The 27,519-nt window shown below is 40.8% G+C and overlaps 1 protein-coding gene across 1 annotated transcript; it reads right to left on the minus strand.

Annotated features, from left to right (window-relative positions):
* Nucleotides 1-5,344: 5,344 nt before the first annotated feature.
* On the minus strand, nucleotides 5,345-26,995 carry GRHPR (glyoxylate and hydroxypyruvate reductase). The gene is made up of 9 exons (XM_036741558.1): nucleotides 26,803-26,995; nucleotides 23,156-23,286; nucleotides 21,707-21,779; nucleotides 21,398-21,514; nucleotides 20,314-20,402; nucleotides 17,965-18,069; nucleotides 13,773-13,908; nucleotides 7,732-7,862; nucleotides 5,345-5,822 (listed from the first exon to the last, which is right to left on the minus strand). The coding sequence occupies exons 1-9, from the start codon at nucleotides 26,886-26,888 to the stop codon at nucleotides 5,701-5,703; spliced, it is 990 nt and encodes a 329-aa protein (XP_036597453.1). The 5' UTR covers nucleotides 26,889-26,995; the 3' UTR covers nucleotides 5,345-5,700.
* Nucleotides 26,996-27,519: the final 524 nt, after the last annotated feature.

Genomic DNA, 27,519 nt, shown 5'->3' on the forward strand with positions numbered 1-27,519 from the left:
TTTTTCTAAAAAGCTTTTTCTTTAGAGGAGTATGTTTTCTTCTTTGCTTCTATTTTCCCTCCCCCTCAAGAATGAAATGAGGTTCTTCTTTTTCCTTCCTTATTTTGTTACAGTTTACTAGTTGATTTCGTGTTAGGAGGATTGAATGTATCTTCAGACAAGTATCAGAAGAAAGGATGGATTTAAATTTCACCAGGTGAGATTTAGAATTGACTTAAGGAATAAATTCCAGACTCTGACTTAGATACTAGAACATATGTATCAAGGTAGGTGTTTTGGTTTCTCTACCTCCAGGAATGATGAAAGAACAAGTGGAAATGTTGGGAAGAAAATCACATTGAATTTTTTTTTTTAATCTTAGGTTTTTCTCTTTTAGAAGTTTGATTCTAGACAGACATTGCTTAATTTTGAGAATACAATTTAGTAAATGTTTATCAAAGTACTTACACTTCTCTAAAGCACTTTGTTAAACCTTGGGGATGAAAAAGTATCTGTCTTCAAGAAGCTTACATTCCAGAGGGAGAGGGAGAGATAAAACACTTAAGAAGAAACATTTGTGCTGTATAGTTTAAGGGAGCACTAACAGCTAAGGGCATACAGAAAGACTTTCTGTTGGAGTGGTGCCTGAGTTGAACTTCATAGGAACCTAAGGATTCTAAGAGGCAAAGGTAAATAGGAGATGCATTCTGGGCATGTGCACAGAGGTGGGAAAATGACTTGAGTCTTGGAAACGATGGATAGGCCAGTTTGGCCAGTGTGTGCAATGGGGGAAGGGGAATAATGTGCAATCATTCTAGAAACATCAGATTTAGCACGCTATTTAACAGATTTAATCAGGGCTTTCACTGAAGATTTTAGAACTAGGCAGTGACCTCTTAACTGCTTTAGGAAGATTATTTTAGCAGCCTGTGGAAGATAGATTCTAGAGGAGAGAGATTGGAAGCAGGGAGACTGAGGTAGATATATGAACTAAAACTGTTGAATTTGTATAATTATGTATTTGAAGGCCTGGGCTTTCACAAGATCCTTATTTTTAGGAATTTCTTAACACTGTACTTAGTAAGTTACCAGAGAGCTATCCAACATTGAGAACATGAACCCATATGGCCCCAAGTGCCCAATTTAACTTGATAGGACAAAAATATTGAACAGGAGCATCTAAGAGGGGGAGAGTTGGCTGCTACAGAGTAGTCCAGTTAAGAGGTGATGAAGGCCTGAACTAAGGTGAGTGGAAATGAGATGATTGGGGGAGACACAGAGGTGAGGTTGACAAAATTGGGTTGGATAATAGGGGGTGAGAGCAATGGTGGGATTCAGCCGGTTCACACCAGTTCAGTAGAACCAGTACCTGATTTTAGGTTTGAGTTCAGCAAACTGGTTGCTAGCGGGGGTGGGGGCAGCGCCTCAGCTCAGAACTCATTAATTCATTTGAATCCCACCACTGGGTGTGAGCTAATAAGGATGACTGATGTTGCAAATCCGGGGACTGATAGGGCTCTTAATAGAAATGGGTAAGCTTAGAGGAAGGTTTATGGATATGCAGATAATGAGTTCCTTTTTAGTTATATTGAGTCTGAAATACTGATGGGACGCACAGATGATGTCCAGTGGGCAACTGGCAATCTGAATTAGGAGTTCAGAAAAAAGATTAGGGAGATTAAAGGGTGTGAAACTCCCAGGAGCTTATCAGAGAAGAAAGAGTATGGGGCCCAGGATAGTCTTGGATATCTTGGCATACCCACATTAGTGAGTGGAAGATGGATAATCCAGTTAGGTAGACCGAGGAATTAGTCTGGTAGAAGAACCAAAAAAAAGTATCTCAGAAGTCAAGGGAAGAAATGGGTATCTTTAAGCAAAAACTGGATGACCATTTGTTGAAGATGTCGAGATTCTTGTTCAGGTATAGGTTGGACTAGGTAATCTCTGAATTCCTTTCAGCTCTAGGATTCTATTGACAGTGTTGACTGAAGATGGATTAAGTAGACTGGGGACAGATAAATCCATGAAATCTGTTGAAGATGACATGAAGAAAGGACTAATGCAGAAGGCACTTTAAGTTTGGAAGGAAATGAGGGATTGAGTCTAAGATGAGAGTTTTGGAAGTAGTGCATTTGAGGCTTTAGGAGACAGCAAATGGAAACAAGGTGGAATATTGTGTGTTTGAACAGAAAACAGTTTGGCTGGGCTACACTGTGTGAGGGGGAATGATAAGGTAGGTTGTGGCCCTAAAGGGCTTTAACTAGATGACCCTAGAGACAACAGGAAGCCATCTGAGTCTGAAGTCAGGGAGTTGGATTCAAATTCTTATTTCTGATGCACATTACCTCTGTGACTTAAGACAAATCATTTAATCTTGCTGGTCCTCAGTTTCTCTCTCTGAAACAAATATTGGAATAGAAAGCTGTGGAGGACCTTTCTAGATGCTAAGTTTGTTGAGCAGGAAAGTGACATAGATCTATGCTTTAGGAAAATTGTGTTAGCAGCTGGGAGGAGGAGGATGGATTGGAGTGGAGAGATTTGAGGCAAGGATGTTACCATAAATAGTCCTGGTGAGATGTGATGAAGACCTGAAATTCGGCAGTAACCATGAAAGTAGGGAAGGAAATAGACTTGAGAGACAAAGAAGTTGAAATGGCAAGATCTGGTAATTGGTTGCATATGTGGGGTGAAGGCGAGTGAGGAGCCATGGATAAACTTGAAGTTGCAAAACTAAGTGACTGGAAGGATAGTAGTGTCTTTGACGGAAACAGGGAAGTTCAGAAGAAGAGGGGTTTGCCCTCAGCTCAACTGGAGAGCTCTTTGGGCAGCCTTATTCTCTTTAGATGCTTCCTTTTCTTCCCCTTTGGCACTATTTGTGCTTGTATGTTTCTTTTCTGAGTTCTTCCTACCCACCTTGGGTTGACCTTCCTCTATACTCTAGTCTGTTGTTAGAGCTTCATGCTTTACAAAAGACCAAAAAAAAAAAAAATTGAGAAAAGGAGACCTTTCCTTCCAATGTCACTAGGACAAGAAACAGAATTTCAAGTTTCCCATGATTATAAATTTTTGTAATTTAAAAAATGTCCTTTAAAAATTATTTTAAATTTTGAGCTACTATGGTATTATCTACCAAGTGCATAGATAGCCCTTGTTCTGGTTCCTGTGAAAGATAGAAGCAATTATAATTTGTTTCTTGCCTTCGAGGACATCAATAATCAAAAAAAAAAACATTTATTAAGCACCGCACTTCAAGAGTTAACACAAAATAGCAATACCAGAGGAGTAATATGGTCTTATGGGATTAAATATCAAATGAATACAGTCGTATTGTTTTATAATGGCTGAAGTTTATTTTTATTGTCACTACTCTAGTTACTGCCTCATGCCTGGGGCATAGCAACATCTCCATCCAGTCTATCACTGCCACTTGTCTAGTTTTCTTATAACATGACCTTCATGTTACTTTTCTGTTAAAAACCTTTCTCATTCCAAACCTTTTAGTGGTTCTCATTTGCCTATAGGATTAAGTTGATAATTTTTAGCTTGGTGTCCACAATCTAACTTAGCTTTCTATACTTCTCTTCCATTATTCCCTCACGGGAACCACCTGCTCCAAACAGATCTTCTGTTTGTCATTTCCTGAAACATCCCTCCAGTTTGATTTATGTTACACCCTTGCCCAGAATGTCTTCACGTCTATCTCTGTTCAAATCCTACCATTCCTTCAGTGCAGGTCCAAATTTTAACTCATCACAGGTTGTCAGTACTATTCATGCATGGTATTTATTACCCTTTTGAGCTATAGGTATTTGTGTCCTCACTTAGAATGGAAGATCCTGGAGACCAGGGGCTATAACTTAAACTTGGAAGCTAATGATTAACAGAATGCCTTGCAAATCATAAATACATAAGTTATATTAAGCCAGTGAGTGGAAAAAAATGAGTGAATTGGTAAGTAATAAGGGATTTCAAAGTAGGAAGGTAAAGCTTCATGGAGGAGGTGGGTGGGAATGATTTCCTGAGAGAGCTATGAGGAACCTTAATGATCATCTAATAGTTTCTTCGTTTGACCTTCATGGTCCATAGCCTTTTTGTCTAAAATTCCTAACCTATCCCCCCAAAGGTAGTTTTTACTATATCATCTGATAGATGAGATTTGGGTAGTTGGAAGGTATTGTCAACTGGTATGAAAAAAGAATTAGAGATACAGGAAACCAAGGTGGCATGGCTGCAAGAGAATAAAGAACTTAAGGTGGGGAATGTTTTTAACTCAAATACTGTGTTGAGGTGAATACTGAGGAAAAGTCCTCTGAATGAATAAGGGCATTAAATACTTTCAAAATGATGACTAGAAGAGCTGGAAGGAGCCTGGGATGATCTACTCCAATCTCCCACTTTATAGAGAAGAAATTGAGGACCAGAGGGGTGATTTAGTTTTCTGTCCAAGATGATATAGGTGTTTACTAATAGAATTGGAGTCAAATTCAGACTTCTGACTTAAAATCTTTGCTCTTTGCATTATGATTAATTTTGGTAAAATGGCTTGGTGTGGGAAACCATGCCGCAAACAGGATGGGGGTGAAGAATCTAATTCATGCAATACCAGTACAAATTTATTTTTACATTAGGATGCTGTTGTTACTATAGACCAGAGTTGATCTACTTCGGTCAGATTTTTTCTGTAAGTCTATGGATAAAGAAGTTAGTCTGTACTGCTTTGCCCTTACAAGTGAAGATGTGGGTACTGCCATATAAAGAAAATCAGTAACTACAAAAGCTTAATGTGATGTAAATTCATGCTAAAACTCATATATGAAGTTATTGTGCTCTCTAATTTATATGTCCAGAAAAAGGCAACCAAGATTGTGAAAGCTCTTAAGTTCATTCGATGTGACGACTGAAGACAGTAGGGTTTTTAGCCTGGAGAAGAAATTTGCGGGGAGGGCATGGAAGTTCTCAGTTATGTGAAAGGCTGTCACTCAGAAGATGAATTAAACTGGTTCTGCTTGGCTTGAGGATATTTAGTTAGGAGCAGTAAGTATAAATTCCAAAGAGACAAGTCTGCCTTGATGTGAGGAAAAACTCATAGTGCTATCTAAAAGTCTAAGTAGTTGTCTCGGGTGACAGTGGCGAGAGACACTGTAGGGAACAGTGCTGTAAGCACAGCCCCAAAAAAGGGCATACACATATAAGTGGAGATTTTCAAGGTAAAACTGGATGACTACGTATTGGGTGCTTTGAAGAGGGATTTCTTTTTCAGATATAAATTTAACAAGATGGACTCTGAAGGTCTCTTTTAACCATGGGATTCTGTCATAAGAGGTAAGCAAGTATTCATATGTAGTTAGACACACAGACAAGCTTATTAAGTAACACAATGGTCATTTACTTATTGAAATTTAGATAACATTCATCAACAAAATGGTCATTTAATTATTAAAATTAAGATGATAACATTCATCAACAAATGTTGCATACTCATTGTCACCTTTGTTTCCTAAATTACAGGATAATCACAAAGTAAATGTTATTCTTAGGCACTTTTCATGTAGTTTTGAGGCAAATATATGTTTGGGGGAGAGTGGGTGCCACACTGCTTGTTTTCTTTATGACAGCAGAAACATTCAGGTGAAAGTAGCATACTTCTGTTTAGCAGAAGTGAATATATAATGATCATTTTATTAATTCTTCCTCAATTGTGAGATTCTAATTGTTTAATCTTCACAATTTGAATTCATTTGGCATTGGCTCCCCCTTTAGGCCAGCCAACAAGTTATTGACTGCCAGCACTGACATAACGTTTCGGGTTCCGTAGGTAGCACTTCCAATGTGTGGTAGAATCACTGTAAAGGAAAGAGGTGTCAGAAAATGGCAGGAAGAAAGAGTGTAAGAGCTTAATATTTACCTAGAATTCAACTGAATAGATTTTCTGGCTAATAAAATGAGAATCATGACAACTATATAATTTTTTGGCCTCACATCATTTTACCAATTACTATCATGGTAACAGAAATGCAGTTTGGAGAAATGGACTAAATAATCTTGGAGCTATTATATTTTCTAGGCTTAAATTCTCAATACAAGTTAGTGGCTTGTTACCAAAGGGATGTCAAAAAGTCCAATATCATTAGAACGCTTATGGCAAATTATACTCTTGGAATATACTATTTCTCCTTTTAAGGACTGATTCAGAGGCAGTGCCGATTATAATGATGCTTGTAGCAAAAAGCATACATGTAAATTGTGGTACTTAGTAGTAAACAACTACTATTTAAGGCAGTGACCCTAAATGATAAAGAATGTTATATTTGTATAGCACTTTAAATTTTCAAAATGCTTTTACGTATATTCAGTGGAACTTATTTAAACCTACAGTCACTTCTTCACAATGTGGGCACTGATCTACTGGGCATCAGTCAACTGGGTAAGATCTTTTTTGTTTTATGGGATTGAGGGCAATACTTTCACCAGTAGTTTAGCTGACAACTTGGGGGCCATCTCCAGTCCTGATCTATATGGGGCCTCTGGACCCAGGCGGCTCAGGAGGAGAAAGTGAAGCTGGTGACTTTGCACAGCTCTCTCTCACTTAAATCCAACTCATTTGCATATCATAGCATCATCTTCTTGAAGTCACAGGCCCTTTGAGAACGAACGACAAACAACAGCTGACAACTCTTAAGAGCTTAAAAGACAACACAACCTATTGATTATATATATCTTTTTAAAAAGTAAAACTAGCTCCATGACTTATTTAAAATTGTCTTTAATATTTTACCTTCGGAGGTAATGGTAGGGTACATTGTCAATGGATGAACATTTAGCAGTCTTTCTGTATGTTAAAGTCACCATTATTAGGACTGGCTAAGAGAAGATGGAACCAGGGCCATGGCCCAACCTTGATAAGATTCACAGATAATTCCTGATTATTCACGTATGTGTGGACCAGAATACCATCTTCACTAACCACTGAAAAATTATCTCAACCTCATAATGCCGTTACTGATCTTATTCAGAAAGTAATAAAAACTCCAAGGCAAAAAGGTACCATATTTTCTAAATAAAACCCCAACAGCTAAATTACTCTTCTAAAAATATAAGCTGAAAAATCTCTTCTTACCAGTGGGCATGCAGTTATTTATAAGGCTGATGAAGTTTTAAAGAAAATGCTTTAAGTCATCTCTCCCCTTGGAGATCCTATTCCAGGCAGTTTTCATATAATGCAAAAACTTGTTTCTAGCTTGATGAATGTTGCTTTGGCTTCCACTAATTAAAGAAAATCCCTATCTGAGATAGATGTCTGTCTAGACTCTAGGGAACCTAGGTGTGTTGCTTGTTGCTTCAAGGGACAAAGGTTTATTCTTGTCCCATTGTAGGGTAAGTAATCCACTCAGTGATTCCACAATGGCCTTTAGGTTTCCAGAAACTAAAATTACGCCTGCTTTTAGGTACTGTTCTGAGGAACAAGTTTTTGTTTAAAGAAACAGCTTCTGTCAGAGCTAAGAGTAGAGTCTAGAAATTTGAACTTCTCTAGTAGTTTTAAATTAAAGGTAAAAAGTAACTTTACATTTAAAAAATTATTGATGTCTTTTTTTAAAAACACTATTTACTTTCCCATATTCCCTTAAGCAAAACTGGCCAACAAAATGACTTTATTTGATATGATATACATTGTTCTGTTCCTATAGTCCCTTCCCCACATCTCTACTTGGAGGAATAAAGTGTAACCTTACATTTTAAAAACTAAAGTCTTACCACAATTCTTCAGTGATAGAAGAGGATGGTTTGTGGGCAGTGGTTCAGGGCTTGTGACATCTAGCCCAGCTGCTGCAATCTGGTTATTAGTCAAAGCCTCGTAAAGATCCTCCTGGTTCACCACATCACCCCTGGGAACCATAGGAATTAGAATGGTACCTTGGTATAGCATCCAATAAAGAACACAACTTCTCATGGGTTTTGTTAAAAACAAACAAAAAAAAAAGGAACAAACCCTCCCCCCGCCCAAAACTAAACAAAAAACCCCCAATTCGCCACACATGTGAGGAGTCCATGCTAAGTGTAACACTGAATTGTCTACCTTTATGAAAAAATTTACATAAGACTTCAGTTTCTACCTCCTGTTCTCAATTAAAATTTTAATAATGGGCCAGTGAAGATATCCTCATAAAACTAGCTTTCATTACTTCATCTTTATCAATAACTATTTATTAAGGGATTGAAAACAATACATAATTTCCCCAAATTAATCCTGCCTGGTCTCTTGCTTCTATACAAGTCTGGGTCTAACTCCCTACTATCCAAGATATACACATTAATGGAACACCTCAGTGAACTGTGCCTATAATTACAGAACACGGTTTGGACAATAGGGTATGTTGTCAAAGGATGAATACTGAGCAGTCTTTCTGCATGTTAAAGTGACCATTACTAAGACTGGCTAAGAGAAGATGGAACCAGTGCCATGGCCAAGCCTTGATAAGATTCACAGATAATTTCTGATTACTCGTGGTGAATACCATTTTCACTACCAGTGAAAAATTTATCACAACCTGATAGTGTCCATTATTGATTCTATTCAGAAAGTTACTTGAAAGTATTAAGAACTTCAGGGTACAAGGCACCATATTTTCTAAATAAAATACCGTCAGCTAAATTACCCTTCTAAAAATAGAAGTTAAAAAAAATCTTTTCTTACTAGTAGGCAAGTATTTACAGGGCTGGTGAAGCTTTAAAGAAAATGCTTCATGTCAGCTCTCCTTTGGAGATCCTATTCCAGGCAGTTTTCATAGAGAGCAAAAACTTGTTTCTAGCTTGATGAATGTTGCTTTGGCTCCACCAATTAAAGAAAATCACTACCTGTGACAAGCGTCTTCATCCACTGACTACTTTATGTACCACCTACTATGTGCCCAGCACTGCGCTAAGCGCTTTGCAAATACTTTCTCATTCAATTCTTGCAACAATCCTGCAGCTTAAACACTATTAGTCTCGTTTTACAGGCAACCGAGGCAAACAGAAGTAAGTGACTTGACCAGGTCACACAGCTAGGACACATCCGAAGCCAGATTTGAACTCGGGTCTTCCTGACTCCAGGCCCAGTGCTCTATCTTGTGCCACCTAAATGCCTATGTGCCAGGGACTGTGTTAAGCAGTAGGGATCCAAAGATGGGCAAGACAGTGTTGACTTGATTATTTACCCGGGCAAGAATTAAGAAAGCAAGAGTGGGGGAAGGAGGGTTAGGATGTTTTGGTCTGTTATCACGAATGGACTGATAAGTGTTTTTTCCAGGAATGATTGTTCCCAGAGTAAGAAGTGAAGGGGAATAAGGGTGGGCAGAACAGGATAATTAGGGTATGCACATGTAAGGAAGATGGCTAGTGTGCACTGCCAAGGTGGGTATGGAGATGCCTACATATGATGAGCTGTCCATCACCAATCAGTCAGGCATGCAGGGTTCCAGGGTGGCAGCTGGAGTGCCCAGTTGGACATCAGAGGTTGGAGTGCAGCAGCTTGGAAGGAATGTATGAAGAAGACAGAAGAATGCAGCTTGGGATCACTGAAAGCAATACAGAATTTCACCAAAATAACCCTGGCTGGTCTGTTGCAGAATTCCATACAGGTCTGGGTCTAACTACCTTTCTAAGACATGAACCGATGGAATGTCCCTACAACTACATAGCATAATCTGGGCAATAAGCATTCTTTATCCATTTAGGTTTTTTTTTTCCACGTGGATTAAACATAGTAAACATGTAATAAATGTTTTTTCATTCATTTAGGAGACAGTAGTATTCTTGGGCGTGGTGTCATCAATTCAATCAATGGCTTCTGAAAACATGAGCATCTGGAGGCCCCTACTATATATATGGAATCTACCTCAAAACTCTTGACCTATGTTGAACACTGGCAGACACCTTTGGTAAGCTTGTTTCCTATTTTGTAGGAACAGGGACTGGAGTCATGATTTTATTGGTAAGGGAATGCCCAGGTGAGGAAACCCCCCTATGCCAATGCAGGTCAGCACCTTCTTTGCAATCTACATTCTTAGAGGGTTGCCAAAGCAAGTGTCAAATATATGGCCCGCAGTCCATTTAAAAATGTAATTGGGAAGATAACAAATATAGATAACATTATGTTTTAAAACAGTGAAAATATGACCTACATGGATCCTCACGTATGGGTTAGTGGCCTCTATTTCTATTTGAGTTGGATACCACTAGCCTAGAGAATTGAGAGTGACTTAGCTAAGATCACATATCCAGTATGTGTCAGAAGCAGGACTTGAACCCAGATCTTTTTAGCTTTGAGGTTAGCTCTCTATCCACTATCTCTATCTCTCTCCCTTTTTAAAGTCTTGTTTAATATCAGTGATTAGAAGATTGAACAAATTATCCTTAGGGTATTATCTATCAAGGAATATAGTATGTTCTTAAAGAAAGTGGCAGAGCTGGTGTTAGAACCTGGATTTCTGTATTTACCTTAAATATCCATTGTATTTAATCTACAACTATTTTTATGTTGTCTGTACCACAGAATATAAGCTCCCTGGGGGCAGGTATAGCTTCATGTTTTTGTCTTTATATCTCCATGGTCTTGTATACCTGTCAATTAGTAGGTGCTTGATGACTGACTGGGAGGTATCTTGTTGAAAGAGAACATCTAAGGCTGTATTTTAATCTACTGTATCATATACTTAGGGCAGCTAGGTGAGTTCAAATCCAGTCTCAGACATTTACTAGCTGTGTGACCCTGCACAAGTCACTTAATCCTGTTTGCCTCAGTTTCCTCATCTGTAAAATGAGCTGGAGAAAGAAATGGCAAACCACTCCAGTATCTTTGCCAAGAAACCCCAAATAGAATCCGACAGAGTCAGACATGACCGAACAAAATAAAATATTTAAATGATCGACAAACAGTAAATAATGGAGATTTTATAGTCTCTGCTCCTTCTAGTCAACTCTGTGACCAATGAAGATGTGGTTTGTTTTAGAATACTGAGTAGAAAAGGCTACCTGTTCCATTCTTGTAGTTTTTCCTCCAACATCCTTTATGTGTAACTCATCCTCATAAAGATTTTACAGACAAAAGAAGGAAGGCATATAAGGTCAGTTTTTCATTTCTTCTTAACTGGTCTTTCTTCAGTTGTAATATCATGTATGACTTTTTTCTACTTGTTTATTAAGTTCCCTCTTCTTAAAAACTGATCTCTCAATGCTCTCAAAATTATGTTTCTCTAGCATATATTTTCTCTGTGGTCTGGTACAGTGTCTCTTCCTGCCTTCTTTGGTGCCTTTTTTGGGGGGAAAGTGGGGAAGAGGGAATAGAAGGGAGACTGGCAAGACCCTATCTTGCCCAGGCTGGATGTGTAGTGGTCACTCATGGACCTCCAACCCTACCTACCAGCACAAAAGCTCCACTTTTCCCAGCTGGGGCCAATTCACTCCTCCTTGGGCAGCCTGGTGGCCCTCTACCTGAAGGGGCTCACCACATTGGTGCTATATTTATTACTGGCTCATAATACCCCACAGCTTTCAGCCCCACTGCAACTCAGAACTCCTGAATTCAAGAACTCCACTGGCCTCAGCTTTTCCAGTATCAGGATCACAGCTGTCAGCTTTTAGTACCAATGCTACTCCTTCCTTTAGCATACTGTGGACTGAAATATCAGAAACCAAATGTTGTGGTTCCATTGTTATTAAAGAAGAAAAAAGTTTGTCATAAAAGCAATCCTCTTCAGGCTTTTGCCAACAAGTTTATCACCTAAATGGGTGGTGTTCTTGGCTAACACATCTCTGCTTGGCAGGAGATCATTTCCTTGGTGATTGAAGCAATTTCTGGGCTTTTTTGGCCTCTTTGGTGCATCAATTCCTTTTTATCAGTTAAACTTTCATAATGGCAGAGCTGGTATTAGAACCTGGGTTTCTGTATTTACCTTAAATATCCCTTGTGTTTATTCTACATACATTTTTATGTTGTCTGTATCACAGAATATAAGCTCCCTGGGGGCAGGTATAGCTTCATTTTTTTTGTCTTTATATCTCCATTGTCAATTAGTAGGTCTGGCATTCAACTGCCTCCATCAAATAGAATCCAAATCTTCTCACCAACACTTCTAAAATATTTGCTCATTCTCCTCACTGCCCTTCTTGTATTCCATATTCCTTACCTTGTACAAGCTCTTTATTTTTCTCCCTATTTAAATTTAATACATCTCTTAAGGCTTTGATCCAGGGTTTTTAACTTTTGTGACATGGATCCTTTTCGGCAATTTGGTGAAGCCTATAGACCTCTTCTCAGAAAAAAAGTTTTTTTACAAATAAAATAAATCATTACATCAAAATATTTTTTTTAAAAGCTCAAAGGCCCCAGGTACAGAACCCTCAGCCTTGATGCACACAGTGAAGCCTTACACGCAGTCCTATGTTGGTCTCTTGTTCACATGTGTTAGCTCTGAATAAGCCATAAGGACCTTGAAGGTAGGGATCAGACCTTCTATGTCCCTTTCTGTCTGTCAGAGCAGGCCAAAGTGAAAATTTTACTTGATCGTATTCATAGGGATGTTGGACCCCAAAGACTCTGCCATCAATTACTGGCTGTATCAGAAAGAGTTAAAAAAAACTGGTAACCAAAGACATTCCTATAGGGTTACTGCATCCAGAAAAGAGGCAAACGAAACCACCCACAGGAACTTTTGAAACTGAATGAGATTTTCCAAGAAGGCAGATTACTTTAAAACTTCAAAAAATTAATTCTTTATTAGTGTTAAGTAAAAGTTTCAAGAGCAGTTATGGGGCACAGTGGATAGAGCAGTAGCGGAGGCAGGAAAACCTGAGTTCAAATCCTGCCTCAGACACTTACTAGCTGTGTGATCCTGGGCAAATCATGTAACCCTGTTTTCCTCAGTTTCCTGATCTGTAAAATGAGCTGGAGAAGGAAATTGCAAACCAGTCCAGTATCTTTGCCAAGAAAACCCCAAATAGGGTCACAGGGATGGCCATGACTAGAATGATTGAACCACAAAGTTTCAGAGTGAGGAACTCTGCAGTTAAGAGATTTGGAGCATCTTTTATGCACCTAAATTGGTAGATCCCTTGACCTCTCCAGGATTTCTGGAAGCATAAGACAAGGGATAGATCTTAGTTATTAAATAATTGCCGATTTAATGAAAAGCAGCCACAGACCTTCTGTAACATGGGTAACCCTGGTGGAGAAAGCATGTTAGTCTTTCACTAAGCAATGCCAGCAATCGTCACCATCATTCCTAGAAATAAGAATAATGGCTAATGTTTAACACTGTGAAGTTTGCAAAAGCATTTTATATATAGTGTTTCTACTGATTCTCACAGAAACCCTGTTATCTCTCTTTTACTGATGATAAATCTTAGGTTAAGAAGTTAGTTGACTTGCCCAAGGTCACACAGCTATTAAGTGTTTGAAAAGGGATTCAAACCTACTCTATTTTCTGTGCTACAAAATAATTGGCAAAACTTTCTGCAGAGGTATGTCCTATTTACTTCTGCTGAGACCAGCTTGATTATGCAAATGTTTAAAAGCCTACAATTAAGGCTTCCTCCTTCCAGGGAATTCTATATATTCCAGTTAAGATTTAGTATTTTTTTCCGAATCAAATAGAGATCATGGTTTTCATTTTATTTCTGATTTTCTCTTTGGCTTAGCTCAAAGAAAGACACACATGTTCAAAGAGAGGTTTCAGTAGCACTGAAAATATGAAATCAAAGTTGGAAAAGCATAGTAGTAAGTATTTTTTTTCACATCACCAGATTGTAAGCCTTACCTGCTTATGTTGACAAGCACAGCCGTTTTCTTCATCTTCTGGAAGAAGTTCTTGTTGCAGAGCAACTTGGTGTCAGGGGTTAAAGCACAGGACACCACCACAAAATCTGACTGGGCTGCCAGCTGGTCAAGAGGAACTGAAGGGAAAAAGGGGGGGGGGAGGGAGGGATCAGTAGCAGAGCAACAGAACAGATGAAGAGTGAGATCACCCCCAAAAGAATGGGGACCAAGGTTTTGATTCACTCATCTCTATCAAGTCTTCTTGGAAGGGCCTCGTTTTCCCTTTTTAGAAACGATTACACCAGCCTTGCAAATTAAAATTAGTACAGTTTCCAGGACCTGGGGTGGGGAGAACCCACTAAAAGAACAGACTAGGGGCAGCGAGGTGGCACAGTGGATAGAGCACTGGCCCTGAAGTCAGACATTTAGTAGCTGGCCAAGTCACCTAACCCTGAGTGCCTCAAAAAAAAAAAAAAGTCAGACTAAAAGCCAGTCAACAGGCAAGTCAGAATTTTGATAGGACTTAGTGACTTTGGGAGGAGAGGAGGAAATATAACCACCTACGCAGCGGGAAGCCACCTAGCAGTGTGCATGTAGGTTGGGCAGAATAAGTCTTAAATCTATAAAGACTGCATCAGGATGACAGATAATTATCAGAAGAGTACTTTCCTCAAAAGACTGACAAGTGTGAAAAATGTTTACAATTCTGTGAGAAATTATACTTCATCATCCATTTGTATCTGTTATTACAAAATGTTAGCCAAAATTTTATGGCTTCATACAACTTAAAAAATTTGTAGTTGTGAAGAGGCAACTGAAATTTATTTTTTCCAAAACATAGAGGGAAGATATTTAGACACAAAGACTGAAAAGTAAAGGATGTGTTTGGGAAACAGAGATATGAGACATTGTGAAACAAGATGAATTTCAAGATGCTTTTGTGTTTAGAGGCTGAGACAGCCAAAGTATGTGAAATAACTAAAAGACATGCTTCTTTTTTTTCTTTTTTACATTTAACCTAATTTTATTCATGCCTGCTTTGGGATAGGGAATACATCATTCAGTAAAAACATACAGTAAAAACAAAGTATGTCTTACCATATACAACTTTAATTACGTCCACACATACAAGTCTTAACATTCCAATTTTTAAAAAAATAAACACAATTAAGACTTCTAGAGCATTTTATAATAAAGTAATTCCTAATTTTTCTTTGTAGATAGATCAAGCACCTCCAAAATACGAACTCCTATTCACGCTGAGCACTTTACTTAAAAAGAACACTTAAGTAAATTGAGTATGTGGACAGCCTCAGAACAAGCTGACATTATAATATTCAGCTAGGTAGGCAACAACCATAGTGCCAAATGGAAAAACTTTATTTGCAAATAAATTCCAAAAAAACCTAAGTTAACTTTAGAAAATATACTGATTTGCTAAAATAAATAAGATGCGGTGTATTAACACTTCACTAGAAAGAATGCATACCAGAACACTTATAAACAGTGAATGATTCTTACTAAGAAAAAGACATGCTTCTTAAACATATGACACAGTAGAAAAAGCACTGGAGTATTTGAAGCCAAAAGAGCTGGGTTCAAATGATACCACTTGCTACCCCTGTGTGACCTTAGGCAACTCACTCATGCTCTCTGGGCCTCAGTTCCCATCTTTGTAAAGAATGTACAGGGAGTTGGGCTAAAATATCTAAGGTTTTGTCTTGCTCTAAAGTCTACTGATTTAATCATAATTTCATTTAACATTGAAGAGTCTAGGTTTCATGGCATAGAATGACCTAGAATTGAAATACTATGAGAAAAATTCAGTCCAAGATAATTCTTTTTGATTGAAATCATCCAGAGATATTAGATTTTAGCACTGGCCCGGAGTCAGGGGACCTGAAGACAAATCTGGTCTCAGCCCTATGACCCTGGGCAGGTCCCTTAACCTCTGCCTCAGTCTCTTCATCTGCAGAATGGGGATAATAAGAGCACCTGACTCCTGAGGCTGTTGTGAGGATCGCATAGTACCTGGCGCACAGTAAATACTGTCATAAATCTTATCTGTGACAATAACATCACAATAATTAAACATTTAATGCATCATTACAGTATACTGTAATGATGATGATGGTGACACACAGCTCAGGAGCTCCCTCCCGCTCGAGGTCTTTGCCAGTCTCAGTTATCGAGTTAGCACCTTAATTGGTATCATTTTGCAGACACTTTGTATTTACTTACTTGCTCACACGCATCCCCTCGGTAGGGGGCAGGCATTGCTTAATTCTTTCAATCTTTGCATTTCCAGCCCAGAAGGCAGCTAGGAGAAAGGCAGTTCTTCACAGAATATTCCCAAGAACTGTGATACCCCTGGCAGCATCTTTCTCCATTGGTCTCAAAGGCTGAAACATTCCTGATAGCCGAGGCAAAAAAACGAGAAGACACCAAACCTCAAAGCCCTCTACCCTAAAATCTCTTCCTAGGGACAAAAATAAGTTAAACAAAGACAAGGCAAGCCCAAGCAGTCTGCAGAAAGAGTGGGGAGGGGCACCCTGAGCTTTCAGAGATGGGGCGGAGAAGCAGAGTTCTACCTTTCTTCTCAAAGGTTACTTCAAAAATTGTCAATTCCCAAGTAAGGAGTGACACCCTCTGGGCAACACACAGCAAATGGCCTACTTTCCTTTGTTCCTTTTCAATGAAGATTATCTAGGCTGCAGAGCTAGAAATAAGGCTAGAGACCACACCTAGTCCTCAGTATGTTGTTCAGTTGTGTCTGATTCTTTGGCAGAGATAGAGCAGCTATTAAAAGCAGCTATAAAAGTTTGCCTTTTCCTTCTCCAGCTCATTTTACAATGAGGAAACTGAGGCAAAAGTGACTTGCCCAGGGTCACACAGCTAGTACGTGTTCATGGCTGGATTAGACCTGAGGTTCTCCTTACTCTAGGGCTGGTGCTCTATCCACTGTGCCTAGCTGCTTAGCCTCTACAGAAATGAAGAAAGGAGAGACTATGGGAATTAACCGTGGTCCCATGGAGAGTTGGGAGTCTAGCCTAGGTCTTCCAATTCCAAATCTAGGGTCATTTCCATTTCATCACATTGTTTTTTTATCTAGTTTGATACAGCACTGCACTGGGAGCTACTGCATAGTGCCTGGCACATAGTAAGTGCTTAATAAATGTTTCTTGACTGTCTTTGCTGTTAATGAATCCTGTTGCCTTGGCCAAGGTCACCTCACCTGTCTGGATTTTTGCATTTGTACTCTGTAATTATTTTTAAATCATTAATGCTGGTTCACTGAATCTTAGAGGGAGAAGGTACCTTAGAAACTGGCTATCCAAGTCCCCTCATTTTGCAGATAAAGTAAACAGCATGCAGATGGCTAATCCAATTTTTGCACCTGTGAAATGAGGGCATTAAACTAGGTGATTCTGTCACTTCTAGTTCAAAAAATCGAAGGTGATGAGAAAATGGGGCTCAAGCACAAAGTTACTCACAGCCAGTCATAGGTCACAATTATATGATTTATAAAGTGCTTTCCTTACAACAACCCTGCAAATTAAGTGGTACAAACAGTATCTCCATTTTACAGATCAAGAAACAAAGGCTCACACTGTGGCCCATGGCACACAGCTAGAACCTGGACTCAAACCAAAGTCTTTTTTACTTTATAGTAACGGGGCTTTTCCAAGTCCAGGCGGGTGATCTCTTTGGTACAGGGAATTCTTTGGCAAGGAAATACCTCTTTCAATGAAGATTGGCAACTGTTTTTCTGTTGTAGAGAATTACTTGGGACATTGAGAGTTTCAGTGATTTGTCCAGGGATACTCAGCCTGGGTATGTCAGAATCAGGACATGAACCCAGGTCTTCCCAGCTCTGAAGCCAGCTTTCTATACACGATAGCCATATTTCTATTATCATGGATTGTTTTTTTTTATTTTTGTGAGGCAACTGGTGTTAAGTGACTTGTCCAGGGTCACGCTCAAGTGTCTGAGGTTGGATTTGAACTCAGGTCCTGGTGCTCTATCTACTGTGTCACCTAGCTGCCCTATCATGTTTTTTTAAAAAGGCCCCTGGCACAAGTGGCAAACAAAAGCTGACCTGAGTAATTCCCATTTGTAGGATTTCTCATGACATAAATCAGAAACAACATGGGCATATGCCCAACTGCCTTTTAAATGAATGCCCAACTTACCAAACTCTGCTTGGAACTCAGCTGCCTCCTTGGGCTTGGGCTGACGTCCAGTATATAAAAATTTTTGGACGCCAAATGGTTTTAGACGACGGGCGATAGCTTGGCCTGAAAATGAGAAAATAGCATCCCTGTCATTCTGTGCCATTCACCGCCCCCTCCCCCCCGCCCCGGGGTAGCTGGGTGGGGGCTGAGGTGGCAGTTATTTCCTATAACTATGACTGAACAGAACCATTTGGAGTCATTGTGTTTGCTCTCTTGGTCTTGGGATAATAGGGAATATTAGGTAGGTTCATCATTGTTTAGCTCTTCATTAATTAGAGAAAGGATGTGGATTGATGGCTGAGCACAAGAAATGCCCTCCTGGTCAGCGTTGGTCATTTGTTCTTCCTACCAAAGCAAGCTCTAAATTCTCTTGGATAACAGAATCAGCTGTAACTGAGAGAGAAGGAAAAGCATTTGGAAAGGAGCATGTCCAAATGGGCAACAGGAGTACAGCTATCCCTTCCACATCACAGCTTTACCCATTGCAGTTTTGCCATATCATGGGTCGGCATAAGAAAATCAACGGGAATTTGGGGGAGTTTTGCAGAAGCTGCAGACAACACATGAAGGCCAGCATGTGACATGGAAAAAGTTTAGAAACTCAGAAATGCACAAAATATATGTAGAGTATTGTATAATATCAACATATTTTATCTTAATACCATGATAATTCAGACTTCTTCTCTGGGATGAAGGGAGGGCCAAAAATTTTACCTGGATTTTCCAGATCATGCAGGTGCCATGCCCCTAACCCCCCTCTCTCCCAGCCTGAAAAATCTGGTACAGCTGCCTGGCTTTATAGATGAGCAAAGTAAGGTCTGGAGGGAGGTACATGCATGCTTCGGAGCCAGAAGGATTGGGAGAAGGGAAGAAGGTGATTCTCCTGAAGTCACACAGGCAGTAAACCACAGGTCTGGGATTCAAAAACAGGGCATAAAAATCCAATGCTGTTTGTTTTCCCCATTTTATAGACAAAAAGATGATCACAGTTTGTAAATATGGGAATCACAGTTTGGACCCAAGTTCATGATTCCAAGTCTTGTGTTTGTTTCCAACATATCAAAGGGGAAATATGGGCCTTTGGTGGTGAATTTAAGCTCTAGGCCTGTACAGAATTCTTTGCTTTTCTTCACGGGCACTAAATACTTTTTCCTTTGGATGCTTTGCATTATAATTTTTTTTAAGCCCTTAGGGTTTTTTGTTTGTTTGATTTTTTAAAATCAGAAACAAGATAATGCAAAGAATTACATTTTAGTTGCTTGGGTGAAATGGGCTGCTACTAGGAGGAAGAAGATAAAAAAGGGGGGACAATAGAAGGGAGGGCAGACAGGGGGAGGAGGTAATCAAAAGCAAACACTTTTGAAAAGGGACAGGGTCAAGGGAGAAAATTCAATAACGGGGGATAGGTCAGGAAGGAGCAAAACATAGTTAATCTTTCACAACACGAGTATTGTGGAAGGGTTTTACATAATGATACACATGTGGCCTATGTTGAATTACTTGCCTTCTTAGGGAGGGTAGGTGGGAATTGGAAGAGGGGAGAGAATTTGGAACTCAAAGTTTTAAAAACAGACGGTCAAAAACAACAACAAAAAAAAGTTTTTGCATGCAACTAGGAAATAAGATACACAGGCAATGGGGGGGTAGAAATTTATCTTGCCTTACAAGAGAAGAAGGGAAAAGGGGATGGGAGGGGAGTAGGGTGACAAATGGGGGGGCTGACTGGGGAATGGGGCAATTAGAATATATGCCATCTTGGAGTGGGCGGGAGGGTAGAAATGGGGAGAAAATTTGTAATTCAAACTCTTGTGAAAATCAGTGCTGAAAACTAAATATATTAAATAAATTAAATAAAAAAAAGAAATACAAAAAAAAAAGAAATGGGCTGCTACTGTTCTAAGTTCTATGTTTTTACCATCAGATAAAGGTTTACTTTACTGATTTCTACCTATTTACGCATTCTCTTGGAGGCAGCTAGGTGGCTCAGTGGATAGAGCACAGTGTCTAGAGTCAGAAAGACTCATCTTCCTAAGGTCAAATCTGGCCTTAGACATTTACTAGTTGTATGACCCTGGACAGGTCACTTAACCCTCTTTGCCTCAGTTTCCTCATCAGTAAAATGAACTGAAGAAGGACTCTTTCCAGTATCCTTGCCAAGAAAACCCCAAATGGTGTCATGAAAAGTTGACCATGCCTAAAGCAACTGAACAGCAACAAAAGGCTCACTCGGCGCTGTTTCAGGCAGTAGCTTACTGTGTATGTCCTCAATTCCAACTGATGTTATAAAATGCAGAAAAGAGGTGTTACCTATCCTTCCCAGCCCGATAATTCCAACTGTGCTGTTCAAGAGCTGGTGGCCACACATCCAGAGTGGCTTCCATGAAGTCCAACCACCGCTGGAATAAAAGGAAAAGAAAAAACTGAAATACTATGTCAGGAGTTCGATATTATACCTTGAATATGTTGTTCAGTCTTTTTTTTTTCAGTTATGTCTGACTTTTCATGACTCCATTTGGAGTTTTCTTGGCAAAGATAATGGAGTAGTTTGTCATTTCCTTCTCCAGCTCATTTTATAGATGAGGAACCGAAGCAAACAGGGTTAAGTGACTTGCCCAGGGTCACACAGCTAGTAGGTGCCTGAGGCTGGATTTGAACTTAGGAAGATGAGTCTTCCTGATTCTAGGCTCTGAGAAGAAAATGTAATAAGCAGTGATGGGGACATGGACAACCTCTCAAAAGAGACTTTGCAAACACATTTTTTACTTAATATACTTAGCATCATGGTGAGTTAGAAATTTCTATAATGTCTTTCCTGGGTTTGTGGGTTTTTCCCCACAATGAGAAAAGAGCTGTGCATCAGTATTCATGAAATATAAATGGGGTTCTACTCCTCTCATCTTTGGAAGAAGAGCCATGCAAGTCTCAATTTATCTGCTCCAAAAAAGATGAGTTTAAAATCTACTTTCTCAGTAATTCCATCACACATGTTAACAACAACCAGCTAAAACAAAAGTCGCCTTAGGAAGTTTTACTGTCTGTGACCTGACACTCTCAAGGGTATAGAGTGCTATGGCTGTGATTAATGCATATATTCTGGTTAATAAAAAGTTACCATACATGTGTCAGTTAAAAAAATTACAGTATAATAAAATATGCCTCATGGTTAAAAAGAGAAAGAGAGTAAAATGTGAGGTAGCTTGGGGATGGCATTACCTTAGACCAGGGGTGGGGAAACTGGCCTTCTAAATCAGGCCACACTTCAGGATTTAGAAGGCTACATGTGACCTTAAGGCTACAGGCTCCTCACCTCTGCCTTAGATTATGTAGAATACAGAGTTAACCAGACAAATGATAGACTACCTCTGACTCTTCCCAAAATACACATACTCACTTTTTTACTTCCTCAATGCCTTCTGGCAGCCGGCGACTGGTGGTGAGGAGTAGGGCCACTGCGAGCTCTGCTGTGGCATCTGTCAGTACATCTGGGGTGTAGCCCACACGGATTCCTCTACGAAAGCAAGAAACAAAGTTTCCATAACCATCATGGAAAGATTCCTTCACTTTTCTTTTCAAGAATTCTAAATCCTTCTGTTTTCCTAGTCAATGCTTTTGCTTGAATTAAGAATCCTCTTCTTTCCCCTCCAATAACTCCTACAATACCTTTAATGCTCCTTAGAAAAGAACAAAAGGCTGCATTTACCGCTTTTTAATTTCATCCAGGGCAAGATGGTCAACTCCTACGGATAATGTGCTGATTACTTTGAGATTGGATCCTGATAAGTAGAAAGAAACCAAAAATGAATGTTCTTGTTTTATAGAATTTAGGATGTCTTAAGCATTAATCCTGACAGTTCCCACAGAAGATAGTGATATATAATCTAACGTGGCTTGCTTTCTCTTTAGGAAATGCGATCTTTGTTCTTGCTGTTTTCAGCCCAATTCAATTTTTTCTGCCAAAAGGCCTTCTATTGGCATTCAGCTATACACAACCGATATTTATTAAAGGCCTACATTGTGCAGGGCACAGTACATACAAAGATGAGGCATAGGATTGTAGCATTTAGAGCTGGAAAGGACATTAGAGGTCATTTAACCCAGGATTTCTTAACCTGAGGTCTATATACATTCAGACTGCACCCCCCCCCCCCGACTAGGGAGTCTGAACTTGGATGGGAAAAAAATTACATCTTTATTTCAATGTAAGTGCTATAAGATTATATAATTTATAAAATATTTTCCTGACGACAACCCTGAAAATTAAGTGGTATAAATTATCCCTATTTTATAGATCAAGAAACAAAGTCTCAGACTGTGGTCCCTGTCACACAGCTAGAGGCACAACTAAGCCTGGAACCTAACTCAGACTCTATGGTAAGCAGGTTTTTAAAAAATAAGTGTATTTTATTTTATGCATCTAAAAATCTTCTGAGAGGGCTTCCATAGCCTTCTCTAGACCTCCAAAGGGGTACATGACACAAAAAAGGTTAAGAATTCCTGGTTCCACCCAGAAAAGTGAAGTAAGGTCTAGATATGTTACAGGTGACTTGCTCCAGTCTGCAAGGTAGCAGTTTACATTCCCTTTGTTAAAAAGTGCCCTTAAATAGAAAGGCTGTAGATGCCTACTAACCCAAGGTCAAATCAGACTTTTCTGTCTTGCAACAAAAGCCTGTCTTTGTGCTTTTGATCACACATTCCTACACACGGAATGGACTCTTCCTCCTCCCCTTATCTCTGCTGTTGATGTTACTCCCTCCTTCCCCTCTCTTTTCATCCTTCCTTCTTCCCCTCCTTGTGTGTCCAATTCAGGTGCTATCTCCATGATGGCCCAGCCCACCCACTGAAAGCAATTTCTCTCTCCCCAAATGCATGGTATGGAAGCCCACTGCCTGGCCATCTTCTTTGCAGTTCCAAGACCCTCTCTTGTAGTAAAGGGTGATTTCTGAACAAGTCTTGAGGGAAGGGACAGTTATCTCTAGTACCTAGCCTGGCAGAAAGTAGGCATGTAGTAAGTTGGATTGAGTATCATTTAAAAAAATAAACAGAGGCTTAAGAGCAGGCACCAATCTGAAAATACAACTAAGACTCAACCAGAGATGCCCAGGATCCTTAGGCTACCGTATGAAATCTTCATCTGGGGCCCCATACACACCTGCGGTGTCCAGGATTTTTTTGTCTATTTTGTCACTCAAAAGGCAGAGAATACCCTGGGCTCCAGCCACTCCTTTCAGCAGGTCCTCTCTTGATATGGGCTCATCTGACTCCCACTGTTCTACGTTAGAACTGAAAGAAGAAAGGAGAGTTAATGCGTGTCTCACGCAGCTTCGGAAAACTCCCCGTCATAGTCACAGTTGTCACTAACCACAAGAGCTCACATTAATGATGTGCTCTGAGGTTTGCGCAGCATCTGGGATGCTCTGTCTTACTTGACTCATAACTCTGTTTTCATTCCCATTTTACAGAGCAGTTAAATGACCTGTATTTAAGAAAGGCCTTTGCCATTTGGTCGTGTCCGACTCTACACAGCCAAAGATACAGGAGTGCTATTTTCTTCTCTAGTATGTTCCCATTTGACAGAGGAGGAACTGAGGCAAATAAAGGCTAAGAAACTTGCCCAGGGTCATATATCTAGTAAGTATCTGAGGTTGGATTTGAACTCAGATATTCTTTACTCCAGGATGGGTACGCTATCCACTGAAAAGCTTTAAACTACATCTAAGACTAAATTCTAAATTTCTAGAATTCTAAAAAGTAAATTCTATGTCTAAGGCAGGATTTGAAGTAAGCTGTGGGTGTTTTATAAAGGCAAATGAATATTTTTTATTTTAAATCTGGTCCTTTGACATTCTTGAATCTCATACAATAACTCTGAGTGATGTGGATTGTAGCAAATGCGATTCAACAGCATTTGGTGCTTTGGAATGATAGAAATTCACCTTCGTTATATGGATTTTCATTAAATCCCCCAAACCCAAATACCTTTTATTTTATCCTTTAAATAGTTTTTTATGGTTGTTATCTTGTACCTCTAACACACCTCTTACTGAGAAAAATCACCAACATTTTTTACTGGTTATTTCTCTTGTTATCGGTCTGGATATATTGTGACATTAGACTTGAGGTCTTATTGAAAATGAAAATATATTCCTTGAAAAATAATTACTCAAAATTATGTCCAAGGCCCTGTGATTTCCTGGCCATCCAAAGCAAATCTTAACCCTCCCATATAACTGATAGGCTAGGCTTAAAGCTTTCTGAAACTCAGGTTTTTCCTTCCAATGTCAAAGCCTGAATTTGAAGCCAGATTTTGAATGACTTCAAGTCTAGCACTTAACCACTGCTTCCAAAAGTAGGGATCCAGGGGTAAGGAGTGGGAAGGGAATAAGCATTTAAGAAGGGCCTGTTGCATGTCAGATTCTGAACCCAGCACTTTACAAATATTACCTCATTTGATGTACATAAAATTATAAAATGTATTTGCTATAAATCTTTAAAATGTATTTCGTCAGTGTTTTACTCATTTTTATCATCACCGCTCTCTGGTGATGTTCTGTTCTTTTCCTTTTGTTGGATAAAAGCAGCACTCAGATTTTGTTCTAGCCAGACTGGGGGAGCCGGGTACAGCCTGCATTGGGGCCAATAACAAATGGAAGTTTCTTCACAACTTTATGACGTAAGTAGTGAAGTATTATCTTCCCATAAGAATTATTATTACATTGTTTTAACAAAGTATGGTGAGCAGACCTGTGCAAACTAGGCCTTAACTTTTCAGAAGGAAGATGATGAAAAACCAATTTGGCTCGACTGACCACTTACTGTCTTGCTTCATAAATATAGTAAAGTATAAAGTATACATAAAGCATAAAGACCTTCATTAGTAGCGTATTAACAAATTGTATCTTGTGTCATTGATTGCAGAGTAGGACATGAGGGGAGGGTAATCTCAAAAGAATAAAATCAATTTTACTGTTTGCCTTTTTGTGAAGGTGACATTGGGCAGCTGGGTGGTGCAGTGCATAGAGCAACAGGCCTGGAGTCAGAAGGACCTGACCTCCAATCCAGCCTCAGACACTTACTAGCTGTGTGACCCTGGACAAGTCACTTCACCCTGTTTGCCTCAGTTTCCTTATTGGTAAAATGAACTGAAGAAGGAAATGGCAAACCATTCCAGTATCTTTGCCAAGAAAACCCTAATTGGGGTCACAAAGAGTCAGGCTCTACTGAAACAACTCAACAGAAACAAATATTAAGGTGATATTTGGGTGTAGTCTATGACTTACAATGTTAATTACCAGAAAAGAGAGGGTGGGCCAGTCACTTAATCACTTGTATACCCTGAGCTCCCAATCCAGGATGGGGGGAAGACAGGGAAAAGAGGAGGAGGAAGAGATGGAGATGATGATCATGGCTCTATGAAGGAGCTATGATAATAATAACAACTAAATAATAGCATTTATAAAGAGCTTTACGGTTTGCACAGCCCTTCCTGTAGCTCATTTGATCCTTACAGCAACCCTGTGAGCTGGCACCAAAACCAAGCAGAAAGCCCAGCAAGCAGACTCTGTTTTGTGAAGAATCTCAATAAAATTATCTTGGCTTAAGAGAAACATGCCCATGTCTCTTCTCACAGTCCTTTTCAAGGGGAAGAAAAAATTACAACTAAACTTTATTTTTTTAAAGATTTTCAAAATGCACCCAAAGAACAAGAAAAGGGTAGTTAGCAGAAATCCTCATTCCTAGAGCTACCCTTTCTTGTGGCCTTTCACCCACTAGGAACAGCAAAATCACCTACCTGATCCTTAGATCTGTAGGTCTTAGAAAGCCATTATAAATCATGGGATCTTAAGACCTTGGATCTAGGGCCGAGATAGTTCAACCCTTCTGTTTTACAGGTGAGGAAACTGAGGCCCTAAGGTCACCCAGACAAAGCCAAGAACTTAGCAGCCCAGTGCCAGCCAGCAAGTAATTCGACCTTTTAGAGGCGCCTGTTCTCCTCATCTGTAAAACGAAAAGGTTGGCCCGAAGAGAGGCCCCTCGACCTTCTTGTGGCCTTTGGATCTTTGGCCCGGACCAGCCAGAGCAGTATTTGCTAATGAGTGCCGTGCTTCAGTGGCCTGGCTCGGGGCCGCTCACTGCAAACAGAGGCGGGTAAGCTCGGGGCCTCGGCCTCGGTGAGCGAAGCCTGCTGAAAACAAGACGCAACAAACCCGACCGGGTTGTGGGCACCGGCACCCCCAAGGCAGGCCCGGCAAGGCCGCGATGGCCCAGAGGGCAAAGAAGAAAGGGTTCCGAACACGCGTGGCAGCCTCGCTCTCTCTCCTCCACCTCCGGTGCCCAAGGCTCCCAGAGTTTTCCGAAACGGGGGGGTCCCGGCGCCTCTAAAGCAGAAACCAGCCCTGAGGCCGACTAGGGTACTGGGGCTTTGATCTTGGGTGGATCAGCTGAGCTCCCAGAGCGGCGCCGGGCTGGGGGTGGGCAAGCTGAGGACACCCGTGGGCCCCGAGTGGACAGCCCGGCGCTCGGGGTGCAGGAAGTAAGCACGCTCTTGGAGTGGGGGCTCAGGCAGGATGAACGGCGCTCGGGAAGGCGACGGGGCCCCGGGTTCAAGCACACGCGTGGGGTGGGGCGGGGCCGAGGCTGGGCAGACTGCGGGCACGGGAGGGAGGAGGGGGTCCGCAGGCGCACGAGGTGGGCTCGCGCGTGGGGCAACGGCCAGGGCCGTCCCCGTGCGCCCGGGCTCCGGGGAGTCGAGGCTCACACATGGGCGGGGGGTGTCGGGGTCGGGGGAGCCCCTCTTACATTCCGGCCTGAGCCAGCAAGGCCTGCCCCTCGGGGGGGATCCTCCGGGTGACGAACACCTTCATGAGTCTCGCAGTAAGTCTCATCTCCGCGCCTGGGGGGAAGGCTTAAGAAGAGCGGCCGTGACAGGGGGTGGGTATCGGGGCGGGGACTCAGCCCTTTTCCGGGACGTGGCCACGCCCCGGACACGCCCCCGCGCTCTTCACGCCTTCCGCCTTCTGACCCCTCCACCGCCACCCCCACCCCAACCGCAGGATCCAGGGCCCTCACCCTTCCGCGGGACCGCGGCGAGGCTCGGGGGCTGGGTCCTGGACCTGGGCACCGGCCTTCGCCGTGCCGCAGTGCGCTTCCTCGTCCGCCCTCCGCCTCCCGGAATCCTTCGCTCCCTCTCCAGGCTTAGCTCCTCGGCCTTCCCTGATCTGCCGCGGCTGCTGACACTTCCAGCACTCCGGAAATTGTTCAGTTTTGTTGTTTTCTGTCGCACAAGTTACTTAATACTTTAGCAGTGATTAAGCATTTATGAAATGCCTACTACGTGCCTACGTGCCTAAGTAAGCATTTATGAAGTACCTACTACGTGCCAGGCACGGCTAACCCCTAAGGATATAAATGCAGGAAGTGCAGCAATCCCTAGTTGCAAAGGCTTTACATTCCAAAGGGGGAGACCAGGACAAATGTAAATGGAAATGAAATACAAGAATATAAATATAATGCATA

This window comes from Trichosurus vulpecula, chromosome 1, assembly GCF_011100635.1.
Source record: "Trichosurus vulpecula isolate mTriVul1 chromosome 1, mTriVul1.pri, whole genome shotgun sequence".
NCBI lineage: Eukaryota > Metazoa > Chordata > Mammalia > Diprotodontia > Phalangeridae > Trichosurus > Trichosurus vulpecula.